The sequence below is a fragment of the Peromyscus maniculatus genome, chromosome 3, assembly GCF_049852395.1.
Source record: "Peromyscus maniculatus bairdii isolate BWxNUB_F1_BW_parent chromosome 3, HU_Pman_BW_mat_3.1, whole genome shotgun sequence".
Classification (NCBI taxonomy): Eukaryota; Metazoa; Chordata; class Mammalia; order Rodentia; family Cricetidae; genus Peromyscus; species Peromyscus maniculatus.
The window spans coordinates 106,779,088-106,791,605 of record NC_134854.1 but is presented as its reverse complement, the minus strand read 5'-3'; the positions used below and the strand labels follow the sequence as shown (position 1 = coordinate 106,791,605).

At 37.3% G+C, this 12,518-nt stretch overlaps 1 protein-coding gene across 4 annotated transcripts in view; it reads left to right on the top strand.

The window, feature by feature from the left end:
- Nucleotides 1-12,518, top strand: part of Exoc6b (exocyst complex component 6B) — a 491,948-nt gene that overhangs the window by 226,774 nt on the left and 252,656 nt on the right. For all 4 annotated transcript variants that reach the window (XR_013049947.1, XM_006991543.4, XM_076567063.1 and 1 more), the window contains one exon: nt 2,733-2,801. Coding sequence is in view for 3 of the 4 variants with exons in the window: in XM_006991543.4 (XP_006991605.1) it covers nt 2,733-2,801 (69 nt within the window). In the remaining variant the exon portion in view is untranslated. The remainder of the gene's footprint in view (nt 1-2,732; nt 2,802-12,518) is intronic.

The window sequence follows — 12,518 nt, the reverse complement described above, 5'->3', positions numbered from 1 at the left end:
TTTCAAAGCAGACAGTGTGCTTGTACTCAGGAGAATTCATCTGTATGTTAGGTTTGGGGCCAGGGAATAATAGAGCAAATAGCTATACATCAGGATACTGTAAACAGTCAGAAGACAGACTTGCTGCCAATGACAGGAAAGAACTGTCACCTTTCAAGATATACCTTTTAGAAAATGATAGTGCAGATAGACCAATCCTAATCTATTAGCAACAGAATGCCTTTCCTAGTTGCTAAGGGGCCTGTAAAGCTAATTTGTCACAGCTCTCTAGGGAAATGCCCCTTACTATTGCTGTTTATTCTGTAAGGATGGCTCTGACAAGTCAGTGGGCCAAGGTTCTGCCTGAGGACTGGCTTCCAGTGGTTTCCTTTTTGAGAGGAACTGGCTCTGTGACAGAGTGATCCTAAATAGGCAAACTGTATGAGGAACCTGTAAAAAGAGGCCATGGCTGAATTTGCTTGTCAAAATTAGGCAAGAAAAGTTCTCTATACCTTTTATATAGATCTTAAGTAACCACAATTATTCTAAATAAATAATCTCATTTCCTGTATAGATTCATTTTTACTCTACATGTTTCCTTTGTCTTTTTTCATGTGTACACATTGTTTTTATGTAGTTTAAATACCATTGTAAATCTTTAAATTTTTATCTTTTGATGTTGTGTTTTATATAGCTTTAAGCTCTTGTTTTCTGGCAGACAAATTTCCCTAAAGTTTTCATGCTGCCATCATATGGAGGTGACTGGTCACTTGAAATAAGAGACCCCATGGCACAGAGTGTTTTGGCTCCTACAGCAGCTATTTTGCTTGCAGAAGCCTCCTCAGCATTCTTAGAGCTTCAGTGTGGAGACCTAAGATTCACCTGGTGGAGCAGAGCAGAAGGCAGAGTGCCAGATGGTTCCAGCCAGGGAACAGTGCAATACTGGAGAACAAAGACCATTTTCATTGTGAGAAGAGTCTTAGTTAGAGAAACGTGTCCCTAAGAAGAGATAGTGTTTGCTTTATGAAAGAAAGGGAATCAGCACTGTAACCATGAGTCACCTAACTCAGCTTAGATGTTTCCGCTGTTTTTGTGCTGCTCATTTATATAGTTACCATTGTGACAGGAAAAACCAGCTAGATCTTTATTGTAATTACTTATATACTTTTCTTTTTGTTTCATTTTATTTAACATGTATTTTCAGGTCCCTGTTAATCTTGTTGAATTTGTGTATGACAAATGATAGTTTTCTTCTCAGTTGAGGAAATTTAGATCAAAGTTCATTCTGACTTCCCTCTTGTCAAGTCACCTAGCAAATTCTTTATAGTTCTGAGAATTGATTTCAGTTCTTACCTGATTTGTACTTTTTATTTTGATGTTTAAGTTTAGTCAATATATTATTCATTACTCACTTTAAAGTCTGTTGAGTAACTTCTTGGTTTGGCTTTTCCATTTGCCATCTCATTTTTAGTACAGTATACACTCTTTTTTGTATCACTTCTGTATTTTGATGAAAAAGACTTAAGCATTTGAATACTTATGCCCTTTAATAGCTGCCTGGCCATTAAAAACAGTCGTCTTGTGTAGCACATTTGGCTTTGGCAACTGAAACTTGACTTTTATGTAAACTCTATACATTTTAGAAGTTGGCTTGGGTCACCAAAGTCACAGCCCCATCTTTACACTTTCCTTGGTGGCCCTCAGCTCAGTGTCTCTGAAGAAAGAAAAAGCAGTTTCTCTTCTCATCTCTGTGGGACTGTGCCACATGGCCCCTGTCAGCACAGCTTGTGACTAGAATTAAAACTAATTAAAACTTTTGGGAGTGCTCTCTGTCTATCTGTCTGTCTTTGTTTCTGTCTCTCTCTGTGGTATTTTTGAGACAGGATTCATGTACATAAAAATGACCTTGAACTCTTGATGCTCCTGCCTTATCCCAAGTTCTAGGATTACATTACAGCTATATGTCTTGCTTGGGAATGTGACTTTTTAAAAAAGCTTTATTTTATTTTTTATTTATGTGTATGTATGTACATCTCTGTATGTGTATGCCACCTGTGTGTGGGTACTTGGGGAGGCCAAAAGTATTGGGTCCCCTGGAACTGGAGTTGCAAGTGGTTGTGAGTTACATTATGTGGTGCTGGGAACTGAACTCTGGTCTTCTGAAAGAGCAGCTGCTGTGGGATGTTCTGTATGGCAAATGTGTTGCTCTGATTGGTCAATAAATAAAATACTGATTGGCCAGTGGCTAGGCAGGAAGTATAGGCGGGACTAACAGAGAGGAGAAAAGAAAGAATAGGAAGGCAGAAAGAGACACTGCCAGCCGCCACCATGACAAGCCGCATGCGAAGATGCTGGTAAGCCATGAGCCACATGGCAAGGTATAGATTTATGGAAATGGATTAATTTAAGCTATAAGAACAGTTAGCAAGAAGCCTGCCACGGCCATACAGTTTGTAAGCAATATAAGTCTCTGTTTACTTGGTTGGGTCTGAGTGACTGTGGGACTGGCGGGTGACAAAGATTTGTCCTGACTGTGGGCCAGGCAGGAAAACTCTAGCTATAAGCAGCAAACACTCTTAATTGCTGAGCCATCTCTGCAACCTGAGAACATTATTCTTTTGTTTGTTTTGAATCACCATTTTAGAATATAGAGCTGGCTTTGAAAACAAATCACTGTTTGAGTACTAAAAACAAAGTTAATGCAGTTTTCCCATAATAATTTTATTTGATATTTTGTAATTGTATGCTTCTAGGTACCTGGGGCTCAAGACTTGGTGGATTTCTCCCCTGTATATCGGTGTCTGCACATATATTCTGTTCTGGTGAGTCTTTACCTAATAAGGATTTGTATTGAACTCAAAATTCTGATTATTATTACTTTTTAATTTGTTTTAAGCAAAAATTTGTTTAATGAATATTAACTAATTCCTTCTACTCTGAATTGAATCTTGTTTATATTTGACTTGTAAAATGCTCTATAGCTGATGACAGCTCAAACTGCCATCAGTAGATTGTAAGTTATAAGGATGATAGTTACATGTATTCAGCTTTCTCTGTTTCTAATCTACCATATTTAACCTAGAATAACTTGCTTTTTATACTTTAAAGTACTTATGAAAAATATTTACATTTTTTGACAATTCCTCTTCTTCTATAAAACACTAGTAAAAGAAATTTTCCAAAAGGGCAAGTCTGTGGTATTAATAGAGTCCTAGGAAGTGGCTATTTCCTTACTGTGGCTATCCGCCTGCATGCAGAGATACAGGTGAACAGAGCCTGGTGGGTCCTGAGTACAGTGTTTGTACATTTGAATTTCTTTGACTGCTGGTATAAAATTGTGCTTTTCCTTATAGATGCATTAACCACTTCATACCTATTTCTAAACCTTGGTTAGTATTTTATTTTGAGTTTCCTTTTTTTTTATTTTCTTGGAAAGAGAAATTTCAGAAATTCCTTCTGTGTAGTTGATATTGACAGTTTAGGATACTGTAAACACCCTCCAGTTTGTGTTTGTACTGCAAACTGTGTTTATATTTCTTGAAATGGAAATCTTTAATTTTGAGGTAATCAGGCACATCAGTTTTAATCTTATAGTTCATAATGTTTGAGCTTCCATAAAACAACCAAAAATAAACCTAAACTAACACACAAACAAGCAACCATCCTGCCAACCTCAAACCAATTCTCAAACCAAAGCTCCTTTGTTCCAAGATGACAGTATTCCCCTTGGATTGTCTTCAAGTTTTTATAATTCACGCTGTGCTGATGGAAATGTCATTACCCATATACAGTTTTTAGTACTCATTTGTGTCTTTTCTGTGTGAAATGGATTGGGATATGTGTGGATAGCTAGGTTTGTGCTTGAAATGGTTGCAGTATACCAAGATGGAAGTGCATTCCTGGGGTAGTGATAATGTGGCTGCGCTGTTTTACCACTGTGTGCTGCTTTTTATAAGCTTTGTTACATTTTTATGAAAACAGAACAAATTTGTCTCAAGTGGGAATTCTAACACAGTAGTAAAATCATTTACTTATATATTTACTAGCTATGTGTGTTAGGGTGGTCTAGTACACTCATATATGAAATGGGATAATAATTTCCTGCTTAGTACAGTTATTGATAGTGAAATAATGTCAACTCAGTCCTTGGCAAATGATTGGCATTAAATAAATGGCAGTTGTCTGGTTAGATGATGTGGTTTCAGATGCTGATGTACAGATACAGCCCTAGTATTTTCAGAAGCATTCACTGTGAAGTAGAGACATGTGTATAGGAGGTCCAGATTTTTATTAACAAATTGACAAAATGTATTTCTTAATTAACAGTGAGCATATAGGCTTAAGTTATATGAGAACTAAAGTCTGCTGGTTTAGAAATGATCACATTAGAAAACTGTCTAATCGGAATAAGACTCTACACATTAGTATTTGAAATGGTGACATATTTGATACTTACAAATTCTCTGTAACTATGTCTAAGGCACTGTTTCCTTTTTGCAGTTTGAAAATTACAGCTAATGATTGGAGGAACTCAGCTCTAGTGTTTTGGAATATAGGTTTATAATTTAGATACCCCTGTTTTAGACTTATGGGGACTCTGAATAAAATCTAACACCAGTTTTGCTAAAGGATAGTGAAAACATGTGTAACCTGGTACTAAATTCATAGAACTGGGGATGTAATCTTGTTACTATGTAGAGCTGTGTTCAAGTCAGCTGTGCATAGTACTTCATGGTAAAGTACAGTTCCTCACAGTATTAACAAGAATATTTAAATATGTTACTCAACATGATATTTATTACAAAGTTCTCATTTTCTAATATGGTTAACATTAATCTTAGGCCTTGAGAAAAAGAGCATTTGGGAACTGAAGAATGGAGAATAAGAACTTAAACTATATAGTAGTAATTCCTTCCATTCCAATATGGTCTTCATTTCTTCATTCTGATCATTTCCAAAGTGCTTCTCTTTCCTCTTATCACTCTTTGAGTGTGTATCTTGCAGGATCTAGACTTTATTGATCATTTTTACCTCTCAACTCTTAATCTAATTTTCTTCCTTTACACAATGGTTTTCTTCCTCTTTGCCTGCCTGTCTGATATTGCTGTCTACTTTGGTGTTTGTCGGCTCATCTTCTTTGTTCCCTTTAGTTTCTCAGGGTTCTACCTGTGCCACTGCTGTTTCTTGCTGTTGTTAAAAGGTGCATGTGCTGGGACAGGGCATGGGCTCGGTGGTAGAGTATATGTTTAACATTGTGGGAGGCTCTGGACTCCGTCGCCTAATGACAACAGCAACAAGCAAAGAAAGAAAGAAACCTACTGCACTCAACCTTATGGAGACTCTGCAGGTAGTAGAAACTTAGTGTCTTGATGTATTTCTCACACTTCACTGCCCCTACAGACTCCTTCTGAAATGTCAGTGGTCTTGAAGCCATAAAAAGATTGTTGTAATCACCATACTTTCTGTCTTTCCTCAGTACCGTATCTACACCTGTAGATTTTGTGACTGTAATTGAACTTTATCTTACTCTCCACACCATCATATGGCCTCCATTCACTTCATCATAGCTAGTGAAAGCATTCTCCTTAAGTATTCCTTCTACCCTTGATCTCAGACACTTAACTCCTGCCATAGTCCTAGTTCTGTCTAGCATGTGTTACCTGCTTAATCCCACTGGTCATCTATCTTATAAGACACAGAAATAATGAAGAAATCATATCCCATGGCTCTTTAGAGGTCTTTCACATTTCTTGCTGCTTACCACCTTGCTTTCAAATTCTGAAGCATGTTATGGTTGTGGTTGTCATCCTTTCTGCACACTAGCCCTTCTACCTTAATTACCACTCCCATTTCATTGTTTTTCTTTTTTCATGGTTTCATTTCAATTTCCTGATTCTTACTTATTTTATACCTGTCTTCCAACAAATTTTTTTCAATATTGCAGACTGAACTCAGTGAATTAGTTCTCTACATTTGTAGAGTATGTGGTTTGTCTCTGTGTTTATTGCATTAACCATCATACTCAGGTGTATTCTTCTTCATCAATAAATGGGAAGCCCTTTTAGGACAGGTATAATGTTTATTCAATCTGGTGGGTGTTTTTCCCTTTACCACTTAATATGAGCACTATATAATAGTCATTTTTTTTTATTGTAAAAGATAACCACCCTTCTTTTGACCCTCAAGCAAATCCAATCTTCTCATCTCAGGACATGCTATTCAATGTCAGGGGCTTTATACAGGGGAAAACAGTTCTATTGCTGTTCAACAGAAGGATCATAACACAAGTAACAAAAAGTTCTAATATTTTGTCATTTACAATAGTGTTTATCTGAACTTTTGGCCTGGAGCATAACAAGGCACACTTTGAATAAACATGGCAATATTTATTATTTTTAGTGAAACCGACCTTCCATTCACCCCCCTTTATGGCTGTGCTGCTTATAAATTCCCAAAGGATTATTTGAAAAATCCTACTTATATCTGCCAGCCTTATCAGTAGGGCAGAAGTTCATGTATTGTAACAGGAGGTCAGATTTCGGTCATGGTCTTATAGATGGGGCCAAGCACCTGTAAATTCTTCCTTTGGTGACTAAAGTGAAGTACAATATCAAACAGGCAGTGAGACTTTTCTAGGAAGTGCTGAACTTTGGCAGGAAGGGCAAAGTTTGGTGGGTGGAGGGGAGGAAAGAAAGTGAACAAGGGTCAGATAGTGGCGGAGACGTGGGCCTTGATGTAATCATACAATGGAAGTGTGTGGGAGCAAAGGTAGATGCATTGTGTGGAACTGTTTTAAACAATTGATAGGGTTTAAATCTTTGGTTTACAACTTAGAAACATACAATTTAGAGATCGGCAGGTGAGGAAATAAAACGTCACAGTCATTAGAGAAAAATTTTTTTAAAAAGGAAAAAACAAACTCAAAGTCCTCCTGTTAAGGAAGTGATGGATAATAATAACTAGGGTTCTTGTACATTGTGCATTGTTCCTGAAAAGATGGATGGACTGTCTGTCTAGTGAATACATAAATGAGTCTGTCTTGCATATTTTGTGAAACCTTTATTGACCCAAGTTTATCTGCCATTTAAAAGTTCCAACTTTTAAATCAACTTCAGTCCAGACAATTTTACATGTACATTAAGCTCCTTTATATACTGAAGCATCTTTCTAAGTCATCTTGAGGTTAGCTATGCTAACTTTTATCCTATGAAGAGCATGTAACAAGACGCTTGGGTGTCATTAAGTGTGTGGAGAAGAGCAAGCCTGCGAATATATCCAGACCCCTAGTTCCTGGGTTTCATTTACGATCTTCTCTCCTAGTGGCATCGTGGTCTCCAATGAACTATATTATATGCTCATTAACAATTTAAATTCCCACATTAAAAATGTTGACAAAATGTACACCTTTGATTTATGTACTTTTGTGCATGTGTGTTATGTTATAATAAAAAGTTTACTTTCTGGATTCCTGACATATTGGGTTAGCAATTATAGCAGTAATCCAGATGTTAATACACACAGCAACTCCTTAGTATTGAATGATTTTTTTTTTTTTTTTCGAGACAGGGTTTCTCTGTGTAGTTTTGGTGCCTGTGCTGGATCTTGCTCTGTAGGCCAGGCTGGCCTCAAACTCACAGAGATCCACCTGGCTCTGCCTCCCAAGTGCTGGGGTTAAAGGTGTGTGCCACCACCACCCGGCTACATGAATCTTAAGAACTGCAGTTCTGTCCTTCAGGAGCAAAAGGAGACTGTAGTGGAATATAGGAGAGAGTAGAGAGTGTTGCTCTGTATAGTAACATTACTACAGAGGCTCTAGCAAGTGCAGTTTTCCCGGTAAGGTGGTGACCCTGAAAATTTGATGAAAGTGGTGATGTCTTTAACCCAGGTGAAATGCACATACATACATTTAATTTAAAAAAAAATAGTTTGTTGTTATATAATCAAAGAGTCTTCAACTTGAAAACCTCTGCCTTGACTTCTGTGCTGGATTACAGGCATGTGCCAGCACGCCTGGCTGTACATATAACACTTTGATTATACTGTCAGGTTTCTTTCTCCTTGACTCTTATCCACTGACCTCAAAAGAGCCCATCATCTAAATATTTGGAATAATGACTAAGTCAGGTTGCAGCTGTCTGCTGAGTACAAATCTGTGCCCTAGAATAGCTAATGCCAGGTCTTCTTGAGTACCCTTTGTGTTAAGCCCCTGGACAGCTTCTTGCCACCTTGGTTTTTCCTTAGATTCAGAAGCCTTGCCCAATCTAACTGTAAAACATAATTTTTTATTATGTGTCATAAATCTCGAATCTCCAGGGAGCCTTTATATGTGACATGCTGAAGACCTGCTTTTCTCTTGAGAATATGATAGCCTCTGCAACTAAGCTAATAGTTATTTTCTGACCACTTGTGTTAGAAAGATCAGAATAGAGGTTTAGAAATAATGATGAGAACTGTTAGTAAGTAAATGTGTTAAGTTTCAGCATATTTTCTTGTTTCTCAGGGACTCTGCTGTTATTAGAAGTGAATCAGCTTCAGGGCTAGAATTTTCCCATTTCTACTCCTGTGCTAGCAGCTGAGGATGAGATAGAATAGGGCGGATAGGAACCCTCTTGGAACATGCTTCTCTCACTGTTTTTCTTCCCTACTTGGGTCAAGATAGTATGTGACCTCCCAATCTTAATCTTCAGATTTCATATGGCCTGCAGTGGTAGCTGGGGAAATGGCAAAGCCATGGGCATGTACCAACAGGTAACAGGAAGGAAAGAATTTGGAGACTAGAAATAGTTATCAATATGAACAGTTCCAAGTGACACATCTTCTTAAGTGTTAAATTTCTAAATAAAAATTGTTAATGAATTTTGATAGAAGTTGACGATTATGCTAAAACACTTTGGAAAATAAATAATTGAAGAGTTTGTGACACTATTGGAGTTTTTAATGAATGAAATAATTAGTTTTATCAGTCTCACTTATTCTCAACCTCTTGATTCTGTAAAAACCCCAAGACAGCAGTAAGTGACAGATGAGGGCTCAGCTTCCAACAAGTCATTTATAATACTACTTCTAAAGCTTAGGGAACACTGTGGATGCAAAGCATGTAAGAGCTGGAAGAAGAAGGGCAGGGAAATTCCATCCTCTAGACAAGACACAAGCCATGTAGTCACTGACTCAAAGCAGCTGTTATTCCTTTACTAGTCCTATACAAGACAAGCCCCCTGAATAAGCCAGTTGTGAATAGGGGAGAGGCTCATGGAACCCTACCTCTACTGCTGAACTGTAGGCTACTGATGGACTCTGAGGAAGGAAGAACTGTTGCCTCCAGTTTTGTATGCTGTGTCGTACCCACCAGTTTCCAGTGGATTCTTTCAACCTCAAGGCCACACAGAAGGCCCTAGTCAAAATCAGAGGAACACAAACAAAAAGACATGAGTATGGGAAAGAGGTTAGTAGAATAGATGATGGGAGGGTAGGATGAGAGCAGTCAGAATGCATTATATACATGTATGAAATTATCAAAGATGTGTGGATAATAAAAATATCTACCCCTCAAAGCTATGTTTTCTTAAAGCTAGCATATGTGGCTGATAATGCTGAAAGATATAAAGATGATTAGAATAACTTTGCAAAAAGTTTATAATATAGTTGGTCTAGAGAAAAGCTGCTTTCTAAAAAAATCCATCCTGTTTATTTGAAGCATGTTACTTTCCCTTGGGAATCAAGAAATGGGCAATTGCATTCCTAATGGAAAAGCTTACCTGGGTAGAAGGGAAGTGCCATTTGCAACTCTTTTAGAATAGCTTTGTTTTTGTCTGTTATCTTTTTGAATTTTATTTTTAAGAACTCTAGGTGGCTTTATAAGCGTTAGGCTCTATTCTACTTGGTCTACATCTTAATTATTTTAATTTTAATAGATTTTATTTTCATTCTCAAAACATTCTTCTGCATTACCACAGTATCTGAGACACATAGGAGTTGCACCTTTAAGGAACCAACTTAGAAAAGAGTTAGATGCATTCTGCTTTCTTTATTTGTGAGCTTGAGTGCATCTGAGTAGTAAGAACACATATGTATTTTTTTTTAGAGTTTTTTTTTTCATGTGAAAAGTTTTCCCTGAAATGTTTAGCAGCTCAGAGTCTATTTATGACATCTTACAGGTTCCTGTCACTCTCCTGCTGTATCTCAGGGCCTCAGAGAACCGCTGACTCCCCCCCCCCCCCCCCCCCGAGTGCCTGGTGAGTTAGATAGGCGCAAACTGCATAGATCATAGAGAAAGAGCTGAGAGCAAAATACTTTGTGTGCTGCATTGATAAGGGCACAGGAAGAACATTTCCAGTGATAACTTTCCTGCTGTGTAGACTAATGGGCTCTGGTTTGTAGTAGCTGTAATCCAGTTTGTGGTAATTGTCATAATGCTCTTTTAACCCAGTGACCTTATTACCCATGGGCATATCTATCACTTGGCTTTGAATAAAACAACAGACAAAGAAAAAGAAAGAAAAATGAGTTAAACAAGAAGCTTATTTATAGATAATTGAACTTTTCAAGTGTGCTCACTTGTGTGTTTTCATGTATGTTAAACAATGATCAGCTTTAGACAAAGTATTATGGTGACTTCAGACTTGAATAAAGCAAGCAAGAAGTAATTCATATTACATATGACACCTAATAATGCTAAATACAGTTTAATCTTAGGCTTAATATAAATTTAAACTGTATGTTTCTCATTATTTTCAGAATAAAGTAGCTTTCTTACCTGGTCTGAATAGTCTATGCTGGACCCTTGCTTTATCTCTCCCTATGCTTTTCCTTCTGGCTGCTCATGTATGTGCTCCCCTCCACAGGTTTTTTTTTTTTTTTTTTTCCTGAATGTAGTCGAAACTATCTGTCATCCTTTGTGTTTGTTTATTATTATTATTAGTAGTATTGTGTGTGTGAGTTGTTGGTTTGGATGTGTGCATAGGTGCATGCATGTGGAGTCAGAGACTGAAGTTTGGTGTATTTCTCCATTGTTGTTTACCTTTTGAGACAGACTCTCTCATTGAACCTGGAGCTTATTGGTTTGGCTAGGCTGGCCGACTAGATCTCCAAGGATCCACCTGTCCCTGTGTCCCTAGTGCTGGAATTAGCCACATGCCACTGTGCCAGACTCTGTTTGTGTGTGTGTGTGTGTGTGTGTGTGTGTGTGTGTGTGTGTGTGTGTGTGTGTGTGTGTGTGTGAATGTTTGTTGGGGAGTGCTGGGCTCAAACTCAGATCCTCATGCTTGTGAGACAAGTACTTTACAGACTGAGTCATCATCCCAGGCCCAAATTCTTTCTTTTGACAACTCTTCGAAATTATATTGCCTTTATACCATTACTTGGATCTTTGGATTTGATATTTGTATTTTCCCTCCATCTCAGATAGCCTATGAATGATCTCTGACATATTTTTCTTCTTTTTCATATTCTATTTTTTCTTCCTACAATCTATTTTGGTTCTGTCAGATTTCTTTGAAAATTTTAAATTTAATTTTTTTTTTTGTTAACATGCCTAAGATGTCTTCTTCCTGGATACTGATTTTTATATTGCTGTGGCAGTTTTAATATCATGGGTGAGGATATAGCCAAAGTCTGTAACTTAACCCACAAAACACACATAAGAGACAAAAGGAATATCCTTTTGTCCTATGGGGAGTTAGTTTATTGAAGCAGTTATGTAAGTGACTACATCACAATGATCTTCTTACCAGAAGCAAATTTCACAGCTGAAGTTCATACTTATTTATGGTTCATAATAGCAGATTTCATAGAGAGTGGGTTTTTTTTTTTAACTTAGAGGTAGAATGGGTTTATTTTAAATTTTGAGAGCATGAAAAGTCTAAGTTTAGGACTTGGTAGATTTTGTACTTCCTTAAATTCTTATAAAATAAAGAATCCACAGTCTAGTACAGTGGGTCTCAACCTTCCTAATGCTGTGACCCTTTAATACAGTCCCTCATGCTGTAGTGACCCTCCACCATAAAAATATTTCATTGATACTTCAGAACTGTAATTTTGCTGGTAATATGAATTGTAAAGTAAATATCTGTATTTTCGGATGGTCTTAGGCAACCCCTTGAAAGGGTTGCTTGACTCTCCAGAGGGGTCACGACCCATAGGTTGAGAACCACTGGTGTAGAGGTTGTCATTTAGGACTTTAACACTGGAGTGGATAATCTTACTGCTGAATCCAGACTTCCCCAGAAAATATATGCATGGTCCATCTTATCATACCTCAGCTTCTTATTTAGAGCTTCTGGATGTCTTAGAATCTGTGTTTTTCCATATTGTAGAATAAACTGATAAACAGCTATAAAAGAAATGAGTGAGTAATGTGTAAGATACCCCAAGAAGGCACTGTTTGAAAAAGTGATACAGACCACACAAGGGCTTGAAGTAAAGCCGCAGCTAAGATGACTGAGTTATTTTTTGGTTGAGGTTTACATAGTTCATTAATCTGTTATATGGAGAGATTAATTAAAGTTAGAGGTTTCTCACTGACTCTCAAATAAAGTATAAGA